General features: G+C 44.2%; 1 protein-coding gene across 5 annotated transcripts in view; it reads left to right on the forward strand.

The window, feature by feature from the left end:
- The window catches only part of KIAA1549L (KIAA1549 like), a 205,950-nt gene that overhangs the window by 99,156 nt on the left and 90,937 nt on the right, over positions 1-15,857 (forward strand). For 2 of the 5 annotated variants that reach the window (XM_081154353.1, XM_081154354.1), the window contains exons 2-3: positions 10,654-13,206; positions 13,609-14,223. In XM_081154353.1, coding sequence (XP_081010479.1) covers positions 10,654-13,206; positions 13,609-14,223 — 3,168 coding nt within the window. The remainder of the gene's footprint in view (positions 1-10,653; positions 13,207-13,608; positions 14,224-15,857) is intronic. The other 3 variants (XM_081154356.1, XM_081154357.1, XM_081154355.1) reach the window with 2 other exon arrangements.

Consider the following 15,857-nt stretch of genomic DNA (forward strand, 5'->3'; position numbering starts at 1 on the left):
TTTTAATGACATCTCTATAATAAAAATGTTGATTTCTATATGCTACAGTGTCGTATATTTGCCATCATTTTTATTTTTGAAAAGAGCCAGGATTTCAGGCTCAAATACAAGCAGTTAACAACCCAACAAGTACTCCACAAGAAGCATCGAATTTCTCTTGGTATTTGTAAGAAGTCAACAAAGCATACCGCTATTTCACCAGTCATGGTTCTAACAATTATTTACTGTGAAAATAATAGTCATTCAGGGGAGAAGATAGAATTGTACGTTATTTATCTTGAGGATAATAGTGTATGTTTTTCACTTCAAGAAGCTGATATTGCAGCAAGAGGTGTAGGAAATCACAAACTGGATGAACTCTTGACCTGAGGAGAGCTCTTCTTTCCTTAGGGACCGTCAGGGGAGTTGGGGGGGCTGTGTGAAAGAAACTTCAGGTCTTCTTCAAAAAAGTATGTTGACTTTCAGACTCCGAGAGGTCATGGGCTAGTAAAATGAAGAATTTTGGAAGTCCAGTTTGCATTTGCTAATTTTTAATTTTGTCAAACATAATAGCTATACCTGCTATCGCTATTTAGAAAAGAAAGGAAATTTTGACGCTAAAATTGGAGGATTGTCCTCTAGGTTCAGAAAGGCAGTTAGTGGAAACACACACACATGCATACAATTACAGTTATTTTTCTTGTTTTGTCTTGGTTGGGTGAAAACTTTGCCTTGGATTGGAGTTTGGATGAGCATTTGGAAACCTGTGCTAAGCAATTTAATCTTTAAAGTAACATGTTTAAAAGGTGAACCTTTTCCAAGTTCCTTAAAGAAAGTTAAATACTTCGGGGTAGGGCCGTTATGTGCTGCTTTGTATTGAGGCAGGATACAGTTGTGGTTAAGAACATTTGGTTAAGAAATTAAGAGATAGATTTATTTATTTTACATACACAAAAGGAGATTTATTTTGAGGATTTGGTTCACTTGATTATGGAGGCTGAGAAGTCCCATCATCTGCAGTTGGCAAGCTGGAGGCCCAGGAAAACCCTTGATGTAATTCTAGCCTGAATCCAAGAGTTGAGAACCAGGGGAGCTGGTGATGCAAATTCTAATCCGAAAGGCTGGGGAAAGCCAATGTCCCAGCTCAAATGGGCAGGAAGGGAACGACTCCTCTCTTACTCTGATGTTTTGTTCTGTTCAGGCCTCCAGGGGATGACCACACACCACATACCTGAATCCACCAATTCAGAAGCTCATCTCAACTGGAAATGCCCTCACAGACACATCCAGAAATAGTGTTTAATCTGGGCACCCCATGTCCTTGTCAAGTTGACACATAAAATTAACCATAGCATTGTGAGGATTAAATGTATTCCTATTTGTAAATACTTAGAAAAATGCTGAACTATAGGAAACATTTAGTAAGATCTATTGGATGAATGTAGAAAGGATGACTTTCATGTCTGTCGCAGGATGCTCTTACTGTGGACTCTTGTCTTACAAGTAGGTGGCAGTGGAGCAGACCCACATGGCATCTCCTTCCTGACTCCCACCAAACGGTGTGCACGTGCCCTAGGCTCTCCTGACGCAGTGGAATCTGTTGGATAGGCATTCTGGCTCCCTCTTATGGGCACACCTAGTTGCAGCCAGGCTTCTTAAAACTGTTGCTAGTCACAGATTGGTCTGGAGGAGACAGGAAGGGTAAAGGAAAACCCATTGCCAATACTGAAAAATCATGTCTAATGATTTTGGTTATTACTAAGGAAGTACTGGGAGATAGAAATGGAACTTTTGTTGATGGAATAAATTGAAACTTAATATAGATAGATCTTATTATTTTATACCAAATGAGAGAAAATGTAGTGTCAGAAATTTCTAAATTATAGAATTTTAAAAAAATAAATGCTATCTTGCTATGGCCACATATGTCAACACTAAAGGCAAATAAACTATAAATGACATTATTTGCTATGAACATATTGGCCATATTTTTTTTATTTATTTAGGTGCTTCTGAAAGTTTTGAAAATTATTTACTTAGAATAAATATTTTTTATTTTAGAGTCAGTTTGTTTAATCATTATTGAGTTCTGCTAGAATTGGTGGATAATTTCTTTTTATAAGAACCTGTATTAACAAATCCTCACCTAGTAATATTCATCATAATAAAGTTAGACTTATGCCTAAATCAGTCACCAATGAAATAATAATATTACTTGTTGTTAATATTGGCAACATATCCTGCTTCTTTGGCCCCTGTGTAGATACTGGCAGGTTTTTAGTGTCTGACTGTAAGGAGAAAGTCAGTATCCATGCAGGATCACAGCCTTTTCCAGTAGAGCATTTTTCTGTATGTCTCTAATTAAGGAGGGAAACAATCAGGTTATTGATATTATCATTTTACCTAAATCAATTTAAGGCCCACGATGGCATTAGAGCCACTCAGTATAATAGTGATGGCCCTTTATGTTTACAACAGCACTTTACAGTTTTCCCAGCGCTCACCGCAGTGCTATCTCAAGTGATGTCCATCGAGGGAAGAGTTCATGTATAAGTCTGGTAAAATACACCGTGAAACAAGCAACCAGGAGCAGCTTTGCCAACTGCATAATGACAGAGAACATCTTTTCTGATTCCATAATGGATTCAGTCCACCCATCAGTTCTCTGGGTTTTCTGTGTCTGAAATTGCCCGAGGGCAAGACTTTCAACTCCAAAACGATTTAAGCCAGAATTCCCTCGAGGTGTTCTTCAGAGCAGTGGGACCTTGGGTTAGGAACTGGTATCATGCAGGAAAGAAAAAGCAGAACGAATTCCACAGTCAGCTAGTTTGGGGATTTTCTGGAGTAAACAGGGCTTTTGTTTACTAGAAGGCTTTTGAGCCTTTAGTGTACTGTCTGCACTGACACTTTCCCATAAGATTTCCTGAGTGGTTTCAAATACAGAACTTTATCACCTCAAGTCGTTGAATGGGACCAGAATTTATTGGAACAGATGTTCTGACATGGTTTTCTTTGCTTATTCCCAGTTTTAGAATATGTCAGTTTGTCTGGATGTCCTTAATATAGGTTTATTTTTATTTCAACCTAACTAAATATCCTATGAGATGCAAAATGAATGAGAAGCTCTCTGCCTATCATCATGAGCAACATTGTAGATGGGGCAAGGTTGGAGCTGCAAATGATAACCTCTAGGAAAACACTGAGTCCAGAGTTTGGCCTAAGATCATACTATTTGGCCCTCAAATGTGGTAAAAGGCTTACATTCCCCTTTTGTGTGTGTGTTATGTTTTGTGCATGTGCTTGTATATGGGTTTGTGTTGACTGTCACAGACTTCATAAAATTTTTATTTATTGATAATTTATGCGTTGAATAATTTATTATTATATACACATACATCTTTTTTATATAATTGCATAAATGTGATCCTGGAGTATACATAGGTTTCTATTTTTTTGTTGCAATCTTCCTCCCCAACCCTCCCACGCATATTTTTGCTTGGCTGCCCTGTATTCATTTACATATTTTTATTATTGTTTGTTTAATATATCTTTATTGGATTTTGATATTAAAGCAGGACTGGTTTCATAAAATGAATTGGGGACATTTTCATATATTTCAAAGGCCTGAATTGATTTAATAACATTAGAATTACCTGTTTTTTAAAAGTTAGATAGAACTCAACTGAATATAACTAGTCCTGGTGTCTTTTTTCAATAGTGGCTCCTCCTTCATATATTAAAATGTCTGTTTAGTTTTTCATTTCTGGATTAATTATCAAAAGTATTCTCATATACATGCAATATGAGAATAGAGAGAGAGAAGCTCTTGTTCTGTCTCTGCTTTCTCCTCTCTGCATCTCAGCTAGAGTTGTAGTTAGATTTGTAAGGAATCTTAATGGGAAAGTGTTCACTTTGCAACTGTGCTGAACAAGTCATCTCCCAACCACGTGCTTGCTTGTGGAACTAGGCAGACTTCAGGGGAAAAGTGTAATGCCGCAGCTCAATGAGTCTTACTAGAGCTAAGAAAGCCAGGTGGATTACCCAGGTACATTGGAAAAGTGCGGTTGGAGAAAAGGGACTCTTTGTAAGAAATGTGAACTATTCCTGAGAAGATAGAATAAGTGTATGACAATAGTGAGAGTATAAGCATTTATTTTTATCATTGTTTAGAAAAAAGGTAAGGCTCAGACACCACTTAGATTCTGTGCTCCTTGATGGTAATCATGATAACATCTCTTGACTGCTGACCCCGTACCAGGGTGTGTTCCAAAGTCTCTACCTGGATGAATGCCTGTAAGCCTCAAAACAGCCTGCGAGACAGCAGTTATTACTGTGGAAGTGGGCACAGAGAGGTACGTACTTGCCTAAGTTCACGCAGCTGGATCAGGGCAGCCGGGCTATGAACCCAGCTGATCTGACCCCAGATCCACACCCTGAACAGTGACATTCAACCACCTTCCCGGTGAGGATTACGGCTTGTTGCTCTTGTAAGGGAGTGACTATAAAATAAAGCATTCAACAAGTATTTATGGGATTGATGTTAAGTGATTACGCACGTAAGGGAGATAATTGGCTATAACACTAAGCAGAAAGGGAGAGTACTCTACTCAACCTATAAATAAAGATCGTGGGAAGAATGATATCTTAATTATGGACTATCACTTAGAAGTGGTTTACATTCAAACCTTTGAACATGGAGTGAAGCCTGGTAATATGCTGCCATTTTGCCCAACTCTCTAAGCCCCTGTTACTGCTTTTCTTTGGTTACAGACTTTCCTATATCTCCAGTCTTTCATGCCTAATGGATTTAAATGCCCTCAACTTCCCTTAGGGCCATTAGAATGAAATAGTAAACATTAATAAGAAAATTTGGAAAGGCTTGCTAATAGGATTGTCCTAGTTATGAAGGCCAGTTATTGGTGGTCAATTGTGTTTTTTATGATTGAGTTTATGCCATCTTGTGGGATGAAGTTTTGAAACTCACAAATGACCCCATCAGAAATATCAGAAGGATGCCAGGGCCTAGGGGGAGGAAAGAGACCCCAAGTCCCATTGATTTCCTTCTGATGCAGATGATCTTGTGTGTGTGGTGTCCTAGTGTATAAGAGGAGGTCATTGTGTCTGTCCCACCTGCCACATAGGGATTGTGGTGACAGCATTGGAAGGAGATGAAGCCATTATGTATGGTACGTGGTCAGCAGTCAGGAGATGTTATCATGATTACCATCAAGGAGCACTGCAAGCTTACAGGCAACCTGTACCTTGACAGTTGGGGGGTGTTTAAACAAATAAAAACACTACGTCCTAATGGAAATAATATGCAGCCTTATCTAGTATGGAAACATGCTTTAATATAATGTTAAAAGAGAAAAGGCAGGTGCAAAGTTGGATCTGCAGTGTGGTTACAGGTCTGTAAAGCAAGCAAACCAAAGCTCTTCCAAGAATGAAGTCCGGATGGTTCACCGCAGCGTGAGCCCTGGTTTTCTCCAGGTGGGGGACTTGCACGTGGAGAGGGCGGAGGGAGGCATGGGGTTCCTCTTCTTTTCTTTCTACTTTTCCATCTTTTCTAAATTTTCTGGAATGATTATGTGAACTGAGGTTTTAAAAACTAAAAGTGAAATCGTATGTAATGGGGGAAAAGTCCATTTTAATTTTTAAACCTGTTTCACAAAGAATTTGAAAGCAATAAACTTTTACAAAAAGAAAACAGCTGTGAAGAGCTTGGAAGCGAAAATGCTTCTGTCGAAGCATTAAACAGAATCTTCTGCTTGCTGGCACTGCTTCAAGGAATGGCAGTTTGATTCTATTAACTGGCGCATTTCGTTTTAAAAAGCCCCAAGAGAAATCATCTTAGGCAAGACTGTCCCAGGAGCCAAACTTCAGAAGCATGGGGTGCGGGGTAGATGCTTCAGCATAGCAGTGGCGCTTCATCTATCTCTTTTGACCTTCTGGGAATCAAAGCCTGACAGGTCTCTGTGATTTAGAGCTGTGCTCGGTAATGTTTGCCCAAGCAGCACCAAAGAGGGACACATCATCAAACTCGGGAGGAAGAGGGAGCCCCTGTGTGGGCTCTGGGCTGTGGGTGTCCCTCTGGGAAGATGGAGCCAACCCCAGACCTGGAGATGGAGGAAGACCTACTCTTTCCCCCCGTGCAGCAGAGAGCCTTGGATCTGAATTCAAAAGAATTGAGAGATTGGGCACAACTTTTCTGGGTCCTCTGCCCAAGGCCTCACAAAGCATCAATCATGGTGTCAACTGGCCTGTGCTATCACCTGGAGGCTCGACTGGGGAAGAGTCCATTTCCAAGTTCACTCAAGTTGTTGGCAGAATTTACTTCCTTGTGGCTGCTGGATTGAAGGACCTGGCTTCTTGCTGGCTGTCAGCTAGAGGCTGCCTTCTGCTCGGAGAGGCCATTCTTCCTTCCCAGAGACTGCTGCAGTCCTAGAGGCCACCCATAGTTTTTGTTACATTGACTTTCCCAGGATTGTCTTAATTCATCAGGCCATCAAGAAGAGTGAGTCTGCTAGCTAGCTAGTCCTATTTAAGAGAATGTAATCACAACGATATTCCATCACCTTTGCCGTATTCTACTGGTTAGAAATAAGTCATGGGTTCTGCTCATTCTATAGGAGAGGATCACACAAAGGCATGTCCACTAAGTGATAGAGATTGTGGGGCTGCAATAGAGTGTGCCCCACACACACACCACCTGTATCCAACTTCTGCTTCACTGCCTTCCTGTGAGTGTTTTAAGCTCTCTGCAATTTTCTTATGCCCTGCTTCTTCTAACTTACTTTCCCCTTCTTAGTAAATACCATCTAAGCCCTGGCTGGGTAGCACATTGGTTAGAGCATCGTCTCAATTTGCCAAGGTTTTGGGTTCGAGTTCCAGTCAGGGCACGTATAAGAAGTAACCAATGAATGCATAAGTAAGTGGAACAACAACAGTATTCTCTCTCTCAAATCAATTTTTAAAAGATAAAAAAACCACATCTATCTCTATTTCCCCCTCAAAATATTTCTTTCCTTCTTATCCCTTCCATGACACAACTTTAATTAATGCAGATATATTTTATTTGTTTGCTTAGACATATTTCTAAAATCTCATGTGTAAAACAGAAGTAATTTTCATTGAAATGAAGAGTTCTTAACTGATTTTGGCTTGTGCATCCTTTTGAGAATCTAAATCTCTAGAGACCCACTTTCTAGACATGAGGGACACACCCCAGTACTGTTTCAGTTATTACTGCTGTGTGACAACACCCCTAGTTTAGTGTTGTAAAATCACAACCATCTCATTATGCTCGTGGTTTCAGGAATTCAGACCGAGCACAGTGGGGATGGCTTGTCTCTGCTTCATGATGCCTGGGGGCTCAGTAGGAAAGACTCGAACAGCCTGTCATCCACTCTTGCCCCTTTCCAGCCTGTTCTTCACTCCGTAGCCAGAATGATTGCTCCAAAACACAGATTTGCTCTTGTGCATCACCCACCCTCACCTCCATCCCCCACATCTTCAAACCAAAACCTATGACACTACAGTGGTCAGGCCATTACCAACTTCTCCAGCCTTATCTCATGCCACGTCTACCAGTGTTCCTCCGATCTGGCTCTTGGGGTCACCTTCTTTCAGTTACCTGTACTATTTATGCTTCTTCTTGCCACAGGGCCTTTGCATATGTGTGTCCTTCTATATGGGATGTTTTTCCCTACCCTCTTTGCTTGGTTAACTTCTCCTTAGTCTTTGGATAGCTGCTTGATAGTCACTTCCTCAGTGATGTTCTCTCTGACATCCCTGATCAGGTCACATATTCCTATTGCATCTTCTCAAGGTCTGTGCATCTTTCAGCCGTAACACTGATCATCTTTACATTGGTGAGAATGTAAAGTCCACATCTCCCATAAGCAAGCCTGGGAGTTCCATGAAGCCATAGCCCACGCATGTTTTTTCACCATTTATTCTTTATACTCTTCATAGAGACTGTATAGATATTATGTTCTAAGTGCGAAATATTTTTTATTTTAGAAATGAAAAAATTTTAATGTAGCCTAAGAATCTGGTGTTTCTTTGCTAGCCTACATTCCAATTCTAGCTCGTGATGAGCTCCAGTTAACTCTGCCTACAGGCAACACAAGCTATTCTTAAAGAGAAGCTCCCATCCTGTCCCTGTCTGGGTAATATTTGGAATAAGGGCAAGCCTTTATATCTTTTAACAACAATTTCAGTCAGTTGATAAGTCTTTGAAGTGAGTTTCTCTGAAATGCTTGTTATCAGTTCTTCTCTAAATTTGGCGTTATTTCAGAGAACATGCTCTCAGTGAACATGCTTTCTTCCCAGCTTTATGTACCACCCACATTCAGAACAAGGCAAGACTGCAGGAAAAGCGTGAAGCTGAGTCGATCTGGAAGATACAGCAACATGAACAGGAAGGACTGAGGGATGAAGGCATTATCAGCATCCGTGTAAAACTGCAAAGCTTCCGTGTAAAACGGACTGAATGGGGTAGCAGAGAAACACAGTTTTTATTGCAAACCAAGGCAGTGCCCAAGGAGCACAGACATTTTAATGAAAAGCCGTGTTAGACTTTGGTGTCCTGAAGCTGTATATGCATCTTGTCACTTATTTTTGTGTGAGGTGGGTTTTGGATAACAGAGGCCCGAGGGAGCACTGGATCCTGCAGGGAGGGCTTTAGTGATTCTGATCTGGTGGTTTCAAGACAAAGGAGCTGAGAGGGGCTTTGAGGACTGCTTGCCCAGGGCAAGGGGCTGCTTCTTGCTTACAAGTCCACTGACTTTCCTTTAAAGTAGTATTGGTTTACACCCTGATGTGTCCAATAAATGACTGAAGGCCAGTTCCTTGGGTATCTGTAAGTCCCAAGAATGGGGGATTTAAAAAAAAAAAAAGAAAACAAAGAATCAAAAAGGAAATTTTTTGTGATAACTAATTCCAAGTCTTAAAAAAAGAAACTGAAAATAATATTTCAGAAAACCATCACTGTGTTGTGAATACAGAGTATACTGCATATTCTAAAAGCTCAGATATTTTAAGATTTCTGCCCTGGCCAAGTGGCTCAGTTAGTTGGAGCATTGTCTTATACACCAAAAGGTTGCGGGTTTGATTCCCAGTCAGGGGACATACTTAGATTGTGGGTTTGAACCCCAGTCGGGGCATGTATAGGAAACAACTGATCCATGTTTTTCTCTCACATTAGTGTTTCTCTCTCTCTGTCTCTGTTTCTTTCTCTCCCCCTTCCTCTCCCTAAACATATCCTCGGGCCAGTATTTAAAAATATATATATATATATATATATATATATATTTTAAGATTTCAGGTTTAGTTGTTTGGTGTTTTGTTGGCAGAATACAGGAGTGAGGAAACCTCGCATCTGAACCTGCTTCTGGCCCTAATCAGTTATGTGGCTCCTGGTAAAAGCTCTCCCCTCTCTGGGCCAGTGTCCTCTTTTGTTAAACAAAAAAACAGGGCTCAGAGTCTGTAATGACTGCTCATTGTGTAGTGCTTTTTTTTAGCAGTTGTTTAGTGCCTTTCTATTTGAAGAGCCCCTCCTTCACCTCCCTGATGTCATTTGCCCCCCAGCAGCCCAGCAGGGGAGTTAGCGGCTCAGTGCCCCACTCCACACAGCAGTGCTCCAGAACACAGCTCCCGGTGGCCGGGGTGCAGGCGCACCCAGATTTTCTGGCTGCAATGCTTGGCTTGTTTGTTTGTTCCTAGTAGACAATTCTAACGTTTTTAGCTAGTAATGTAGAAAGCTCTAGAAGTATCTTTTTTTTCTTTTTATTTTAATTTAAAATATTATTTAACAGCACCGAGCCACCTCTGGGGTCATCAACACGATCAGTACCGCAGAACCATAGAAAGAGCGTGAGAGGATCGTTGTAAAGGATGTCATTTCTCTTCCCGCTTTCTGATCACTTGTTCCCTTGCCTCCTTTCCCATGGGGGTCCCCACTTTGTGCTGTGTTCTTGCCTTCCTGCCTGCAGTTCCACACACCAGTGCCGATAGTGCTCGTAGGGACCCCAGGCTTTCTGAGGAGTGTCTCTGGTCTTAGGTTGGACGCGAACAGTTTTTCTTTCAGAAATAGCCTAACCTGAAAGAAATCCCCTGTGATTTTTGACATGTCATGAACAATAGCCTCAGGAATCCTTTTAAATCCAACAAGACCCGTCTCCTTGCTGCCATCTTTCCATAGGCAACCTCGGTTATTCTGCTTGAGATGCATTAGGGTCCTGAGAAAAGACCTGCAGTTAGATACTCGGTCCTTTCGTTTGGCAGTTTGGGTTTTGGATGAGGTTTGTTTTGGTGTCATTGGCCGTGGCAGGTAGCCACATTCGTCTTTGACCTTCTAGACTGTGAGTTTCCCAGTCCAGCCTTCTTAGGTGGTACAGTGAAAAGATTTAAATTCCGCAGGTATGTCCCACATCTTTGCTTAATCATCACTTCACAGAGACTGCTCGTCTCCAGTCCCGCCCTATAGGTCAGCCGCAGCATCTGCATATTTCTAATTACTTACCTCACTGTTTGAGTGTGTTTAATGCTCTTCTGTGCTGGGGTGGAGCGGTCTGGGCAGTGCCTGTCTTGCCCACGCCTTCACTCCAGGCCCTACCACTGCAACACTTAAGGTCTGCCTGATGTCTGACCGCTTGGTGTTTTGTTTCACAGGAGCGGACAATCTACAGATAACTGTCACCCCAAACCCGGAGTCACTTCCTCCTGGGAAATTGTTACCGATTTCACCAACATGGCCTTTCTCAGAAGTCCCGTCTTCCTCGGCAGTGGACAGAGTCAAGAACGTGCTGGGCCCGCCCCCCGACAACACCAGCGTGCTGCAGTTCCCCCGAACCCCTCCTCCCAAGATGCACCGCAGAGCTAGGGCTCAGGGGGACTTCTCTGCCCCTTTCCAAGGAAGCGGCTATAGCGCCTCTCTCGAGCCTTCCAAGGATTCCACAGAGTTGCTGGCCCGACCAGGACCTCAAGGGGGAAAAGAAGCAGCCGGTGTGTCAGGTTTGCCTCACACTAGCATGCTCCCCACATTGTCCACCGTCCCATCAGGGATGTCCTTGAGCCCTGTCCTTCCATCTCAGCCAGTATGGGTAGGGACTCCTTCCATCTCAAAACGACATTCTCTGCAGTCAGACATCCTCCCACTTCTCCCTCCATCTCCACCCTCTTCATTGCCTCCTGACTCACCTCATTCCTTCATTTTTTCTAAGCCAGCCGAGCGACCCACCAAAGTGCCTATTTTCCCCCAAACAGCTCCCACTGACTCCCCTTCAAGTCAGAGTGTAGCTAATCCCCTAAACCCATTTGCTGATGAAATGAACCACACTCCATCCAAAAATGCCCAGGATTTAATAGGCATCCCTCATCTAGGTTTTTCTGGATCTTCAACAAAGCAGTATTTGGAGCTGTCCCCCACGGAGGGTCCTCGAGCAGCGGGCTCCCCAACACCAGAGTTTTTGAGCTCCGGGGCAGAACTGGCCCATGTGTCTCCCCCTCCCCTGGCGCCTGCAAGTCTTCGGCTGCCAGGTGGAACGCCCTCGTGGTCAAGGTTGGAAGTGGCTCCAAGTCCTGCAGCCACCCAGCCAATTGAAACTGAGGTGGCTGAAAGAGTGCACAATGGGGTGTCTTTGAAGAGTGAAGTGGCAGCGGTGACCCATGGGGCTGTGCCTTCACTTTTCCAGACTGCTGAGTCAGTGGCAGGGGAAATGACCAGCGGACAGCTAGCCCCCGCCACTGCAAACGCCTCCGCTAACCCGCGGCATTTGTCAGCAGCTCCAGAGAATTCCGAAGGGCCCATCCTTTCAGCAGAACGTGCATCTTTCTCTTTGGTGCCTTCTCCTCTGCCTCCCACTATAGCCAGTCGAGGACAAGCCATCCTTTCTGGGGTGGTTCCTGCATCACCATCGAAAGGCACAGCAGCAGACTTTCCCTCCACACCGATTTTCCTGCAGCCAGCACAGAATCATGTCTCTCCATCCATCAAGCCCCAAATGCCAGTTCCTCAGGAAGTGGGCCACGATGGACCCGCTCCTACTACAACTACTGACTTCCTCCTCTCAAGCAAATTTCCTAATCTCCTTGCCACGACTTGGACATTTCCCCTGCAGAAAGAAGATGACGTGACAGCTGCTTTAAAGAAAAACGAAAAGGTAAATTTGACAGCTGCTCTCCAGACCCTTCCAAGTAGAGAGGTTCCGAGTCTTCACACTGTAAATGGATTCACCTCTGATTTTAGCACTGATCGTATTTCATCCACTGTCATTACAACACCGAGGCCAAACCTTCCTTCAGAATCACCTCCACGTTCCATCCCCTCTCTAGGAGCCGCCCAGACTGTTTCCCCATCCCCCAGCTTTTCCAACAGCAATCCAGAGACTTATGCAGCTGCAATGGACCATTCTGAGTTGCCAGTTACAACTTCTAAGCGGGTGACACAATTTCCCTCCTCCACTGAGGTCTATGGTTTCTTAACAATGGGAAGTGTGAAAGAGCCAGCAGTCAAAGATGTTTTTTGGAGTTCTCTTTCAGCAGAAACTGGATCCCTTTCCACAGAACCGACGATATCTGGCTTGCCGCAGCAAACAAATTATGATATAAATGGGCACACAATTAACTCCACAAGTTGGAAAACTCATTCAGTTTCCTCTACTGCTCCCAGTAGTTTAGCTTCAGCTGTTAGTACAATAGAATCTCAGGATCTCAAAGACACTGCTGGGCATTTAGCAACTGCAGGCTTTAGCATTCAGGATCCAGTCCTTGATACAAGCACCAGTCAGTTTGTCCAAGAGTCAGATGTTACCATGGTTGGAAACCATACAGATGTCTTGTCCATAAGTAATAACGACCATTCCAGAGACTTCCAAGCCGCTGAGGTTGAAGGTGACCCATCCACAAGTCAACATCTTCAGACTCATCCCCACCTACAGCGGCCTGCTCATCCAACACATCCTCTCTTGCTAACCTCTCCAAGTCTGCCTTCCACAGCTGGCTTGCAGGAGATGCTTTCAGATGGAGTGGATACAAGTTTCCAAATTTCCAGCAACATCTATCCATCTCCTGTGATAAATGCTTCCACACCACTCCAGAATATCCTGAAATATCACTCCACTGCCGAATCTCCTCTGTCAACCAGTGCCTCATTCAGGACCCCATCCAAAGTGCTTCTGCCTTCTCAGCGCCCCAAGAAATGGACAGGTGCAGCCACTAATGCAGGTAGTTTGTTTCCTGGTACCCAGAAAACAGGTATGACTGCTCCTGTGGCCAAAGCATCTTCAAGCTCAACACAGATCCCCAGCTTTGCTCAGGAGCAGACACACCCTTCCACACTGATGAATGACTGAGCACACCAAATAGTCATGTCCTTTATAAACCTCTGTCAACTTGGTGTTTTTGAAAGTATTCAGAATATAAGTGTCCTTATTACCAACCATAGCTTTGCTATAACTGGCATTCTCATTATGGTTAATTGACTTAATGAGCCTAAGCTGTTTGGCCTAAATTTCATAGCACAGAGACTTTTCATCCCAGCAAACCCATAAGTTACATCCATTCATCACCACAGGTGATGTGTGCACTATGGGCCAATGACAAACTTTGCTTTTTCTCTCTTTACAGTGGACTTCACAGTGTCATCCAAGGCAGAGCCAACAGCAGCAGCAGCATCCACATTGTTTCTGAGGAAATCTAGTCCACCAGCTCTGTCTGCAGCCCTAGTCGCTAAAGGCCCTGGCAGCAGCCCTTCGGCCGTGGCCTCAGGATTAGTCAAGAGCAGTTTGACCACTGCTCTAGCTAAAAATGTCACAAACAACACAGCACCTGGCCCAAAGGCAACACCAGGGGCAGTCCATCCAGCCTTCTCGTTCACACCAACCTACATGTTTGCAAGATCAGCACACACCATGAGCACTCATACAGCCATGCAAGGGAACACAGGCACCGCCTCCGGCCTGTTGTCCACAACACACCTGCCCAGGAAGCCACAAGCCATGCACACGAACTTCCCAAACCCCACCAACCCAGACCTGCCCAGGGCGTCCACCACACGCTCCCTGACAATCGCAGCAGCCTTGACATCCATCACGGCACCAGTAAGGGCCACCCGGCTGCCGCCTCTGCTGGCAGAAAACCCAAATGCTGCTCTTCCCGCCGTGTCGACAGCTATGGTCACAACTGGCAAAATGCCATCCAACCTGGAGTGTCAGATGTCCAGTAAACTCCTGGTGAAGATAGGTGAGGCTCCACTACCCTGATTTCACTTGAAAGCAGCAAGCACATGGTGGCTTCAGAGATGCAACAGAATTATTAGATTTCTTTGTGATCGGCGGTTCTCAACCAGGGACAGTTTTGCTCCCCCTACCCCAGGGGATATTTGGTCACATCTGGAAATGTTTTGGGATCTCTACAATTTGAAGGGTAGGGAGGGTGCTACTGGCATCTAGTGAGATAGAGATTAGGGATGCTGCTAAACATCCTGCAATGCCCAAAATGTCCGTAGTGCCAGGGTTGAGAACCCCTGATCTTTACTAAGTGACAGCGGAGAGGACAAGCATTATGTGACACGATCTTGTCTTGGGATCAGTCCTGATACCAGAGGCCCCTCAGAAACCAGTTCAGCCAGGGGTCTGAGGAAGCAAATATGCACCAAGTATTGCCTGCAGAGTGAATCGGTGATGTTTCACGCGAATGAATGAAGTGTTAGTAAACTATATAATCTTGGGAAGTACCACAGAATTCACAAGGGCTTTTTGTCATTTTTTTCTCAATCAGCAGCTACTAAAAGTACAGCTCTGTGGGCTCCCGGTATTTCTTTGATGTTAAAAAGGAGACCTTGAAAATGTTGGGTGGTCGATGCTATCTTTTCAGGCCCTACCTCTCAGTTGCAGCAAAGCAGACCAAGGAGGCACAGGGTCCTTTTTAAAGTGTGGTAGTGTTTGCTCTAAAAAGCATTAGGCACAGTGTTTGGTGGAGCATGCCAGTGTTGAATGCTCATACCGCCTTCCTCTTCACCCCACAAAGAGTGAAATGAAATGATCTTTTGGGAAATATCCTATTTTTAAAATGGGAAATTGTGAAACTAGGCATAGCAAAAAGTATAGTATCTCTTTCTCTATGTCAAGAAATTATGCCATCTGGTTTTCCACTTTCCCTCCCCTTCGCTCTCCATATCTAGCCTCTTCCTCCGAGCAGCAACCTCAACCACCTAGATGCAGAAGTCTGGAACATTCTCCCCCTCTCATCTTCACCAACCCTCTCTCACCCAAGCCACACGCAGTCCATTGCCAGTTCCTTTCAGTTCTACCTCCAGAACCCCTTCTCTTCACCACCGTTGCCACCTCCCTAGTTCACATTGTCACGATCACTCACCTAAATTTCTGCAATAGCAGCCAAATTTATCTCTCTACCTTCAGACTCCCACCTCCCCTCGCAACATATCCTCCAGTCTGCAGTTAAAGGAGCCTACTAAAATGCGTGTCTTTATTTAAAACCCTTTACTTCCCATCGTCCTCAGGACCAAGCCTAAACACACACACTGAAATACTTCACGTTTCTCCCCTGTGCCTTTGCACTTGGTCTTCCCTCTGCTGGGAGTGGGTGGGGACCGTTCCTTCCCTGCTTGGCCTAGCTCACTCCCATTATCCTTCAGGACTCAGCAGAAGCATCAGCTCCTCCAGGAAGCCTTCCTTGATCCCCACTCCCTTGCCCAAGTCAGGCTGGATGCTCCTCCTGGGGCCTCCGACAGCGTCCTAGGCTTCCCTTCTCTCGTCCAGTTACAAATGCCCGTTTTCACCTTGGCCTCCATCCCTGTCTTTGTTGCAATTGTGGGGTGGGGACTGCCTTTCTGTTTCAGAGCTGTTTCAGGCTGC

This window comes from Miniopterus schreibersii (assembly GCF_964146895.1).
Source record: "Miniopterus schreibersii genome assembly, chromosome: 12".
Taxonomy (NCBI): domain Eukaryota; kingdom Metazoa; phylum Chordata; class Mammalia; order Chiroptera; family Miniopteridae; genus Miniopterus; species Miniopterus schreibersii.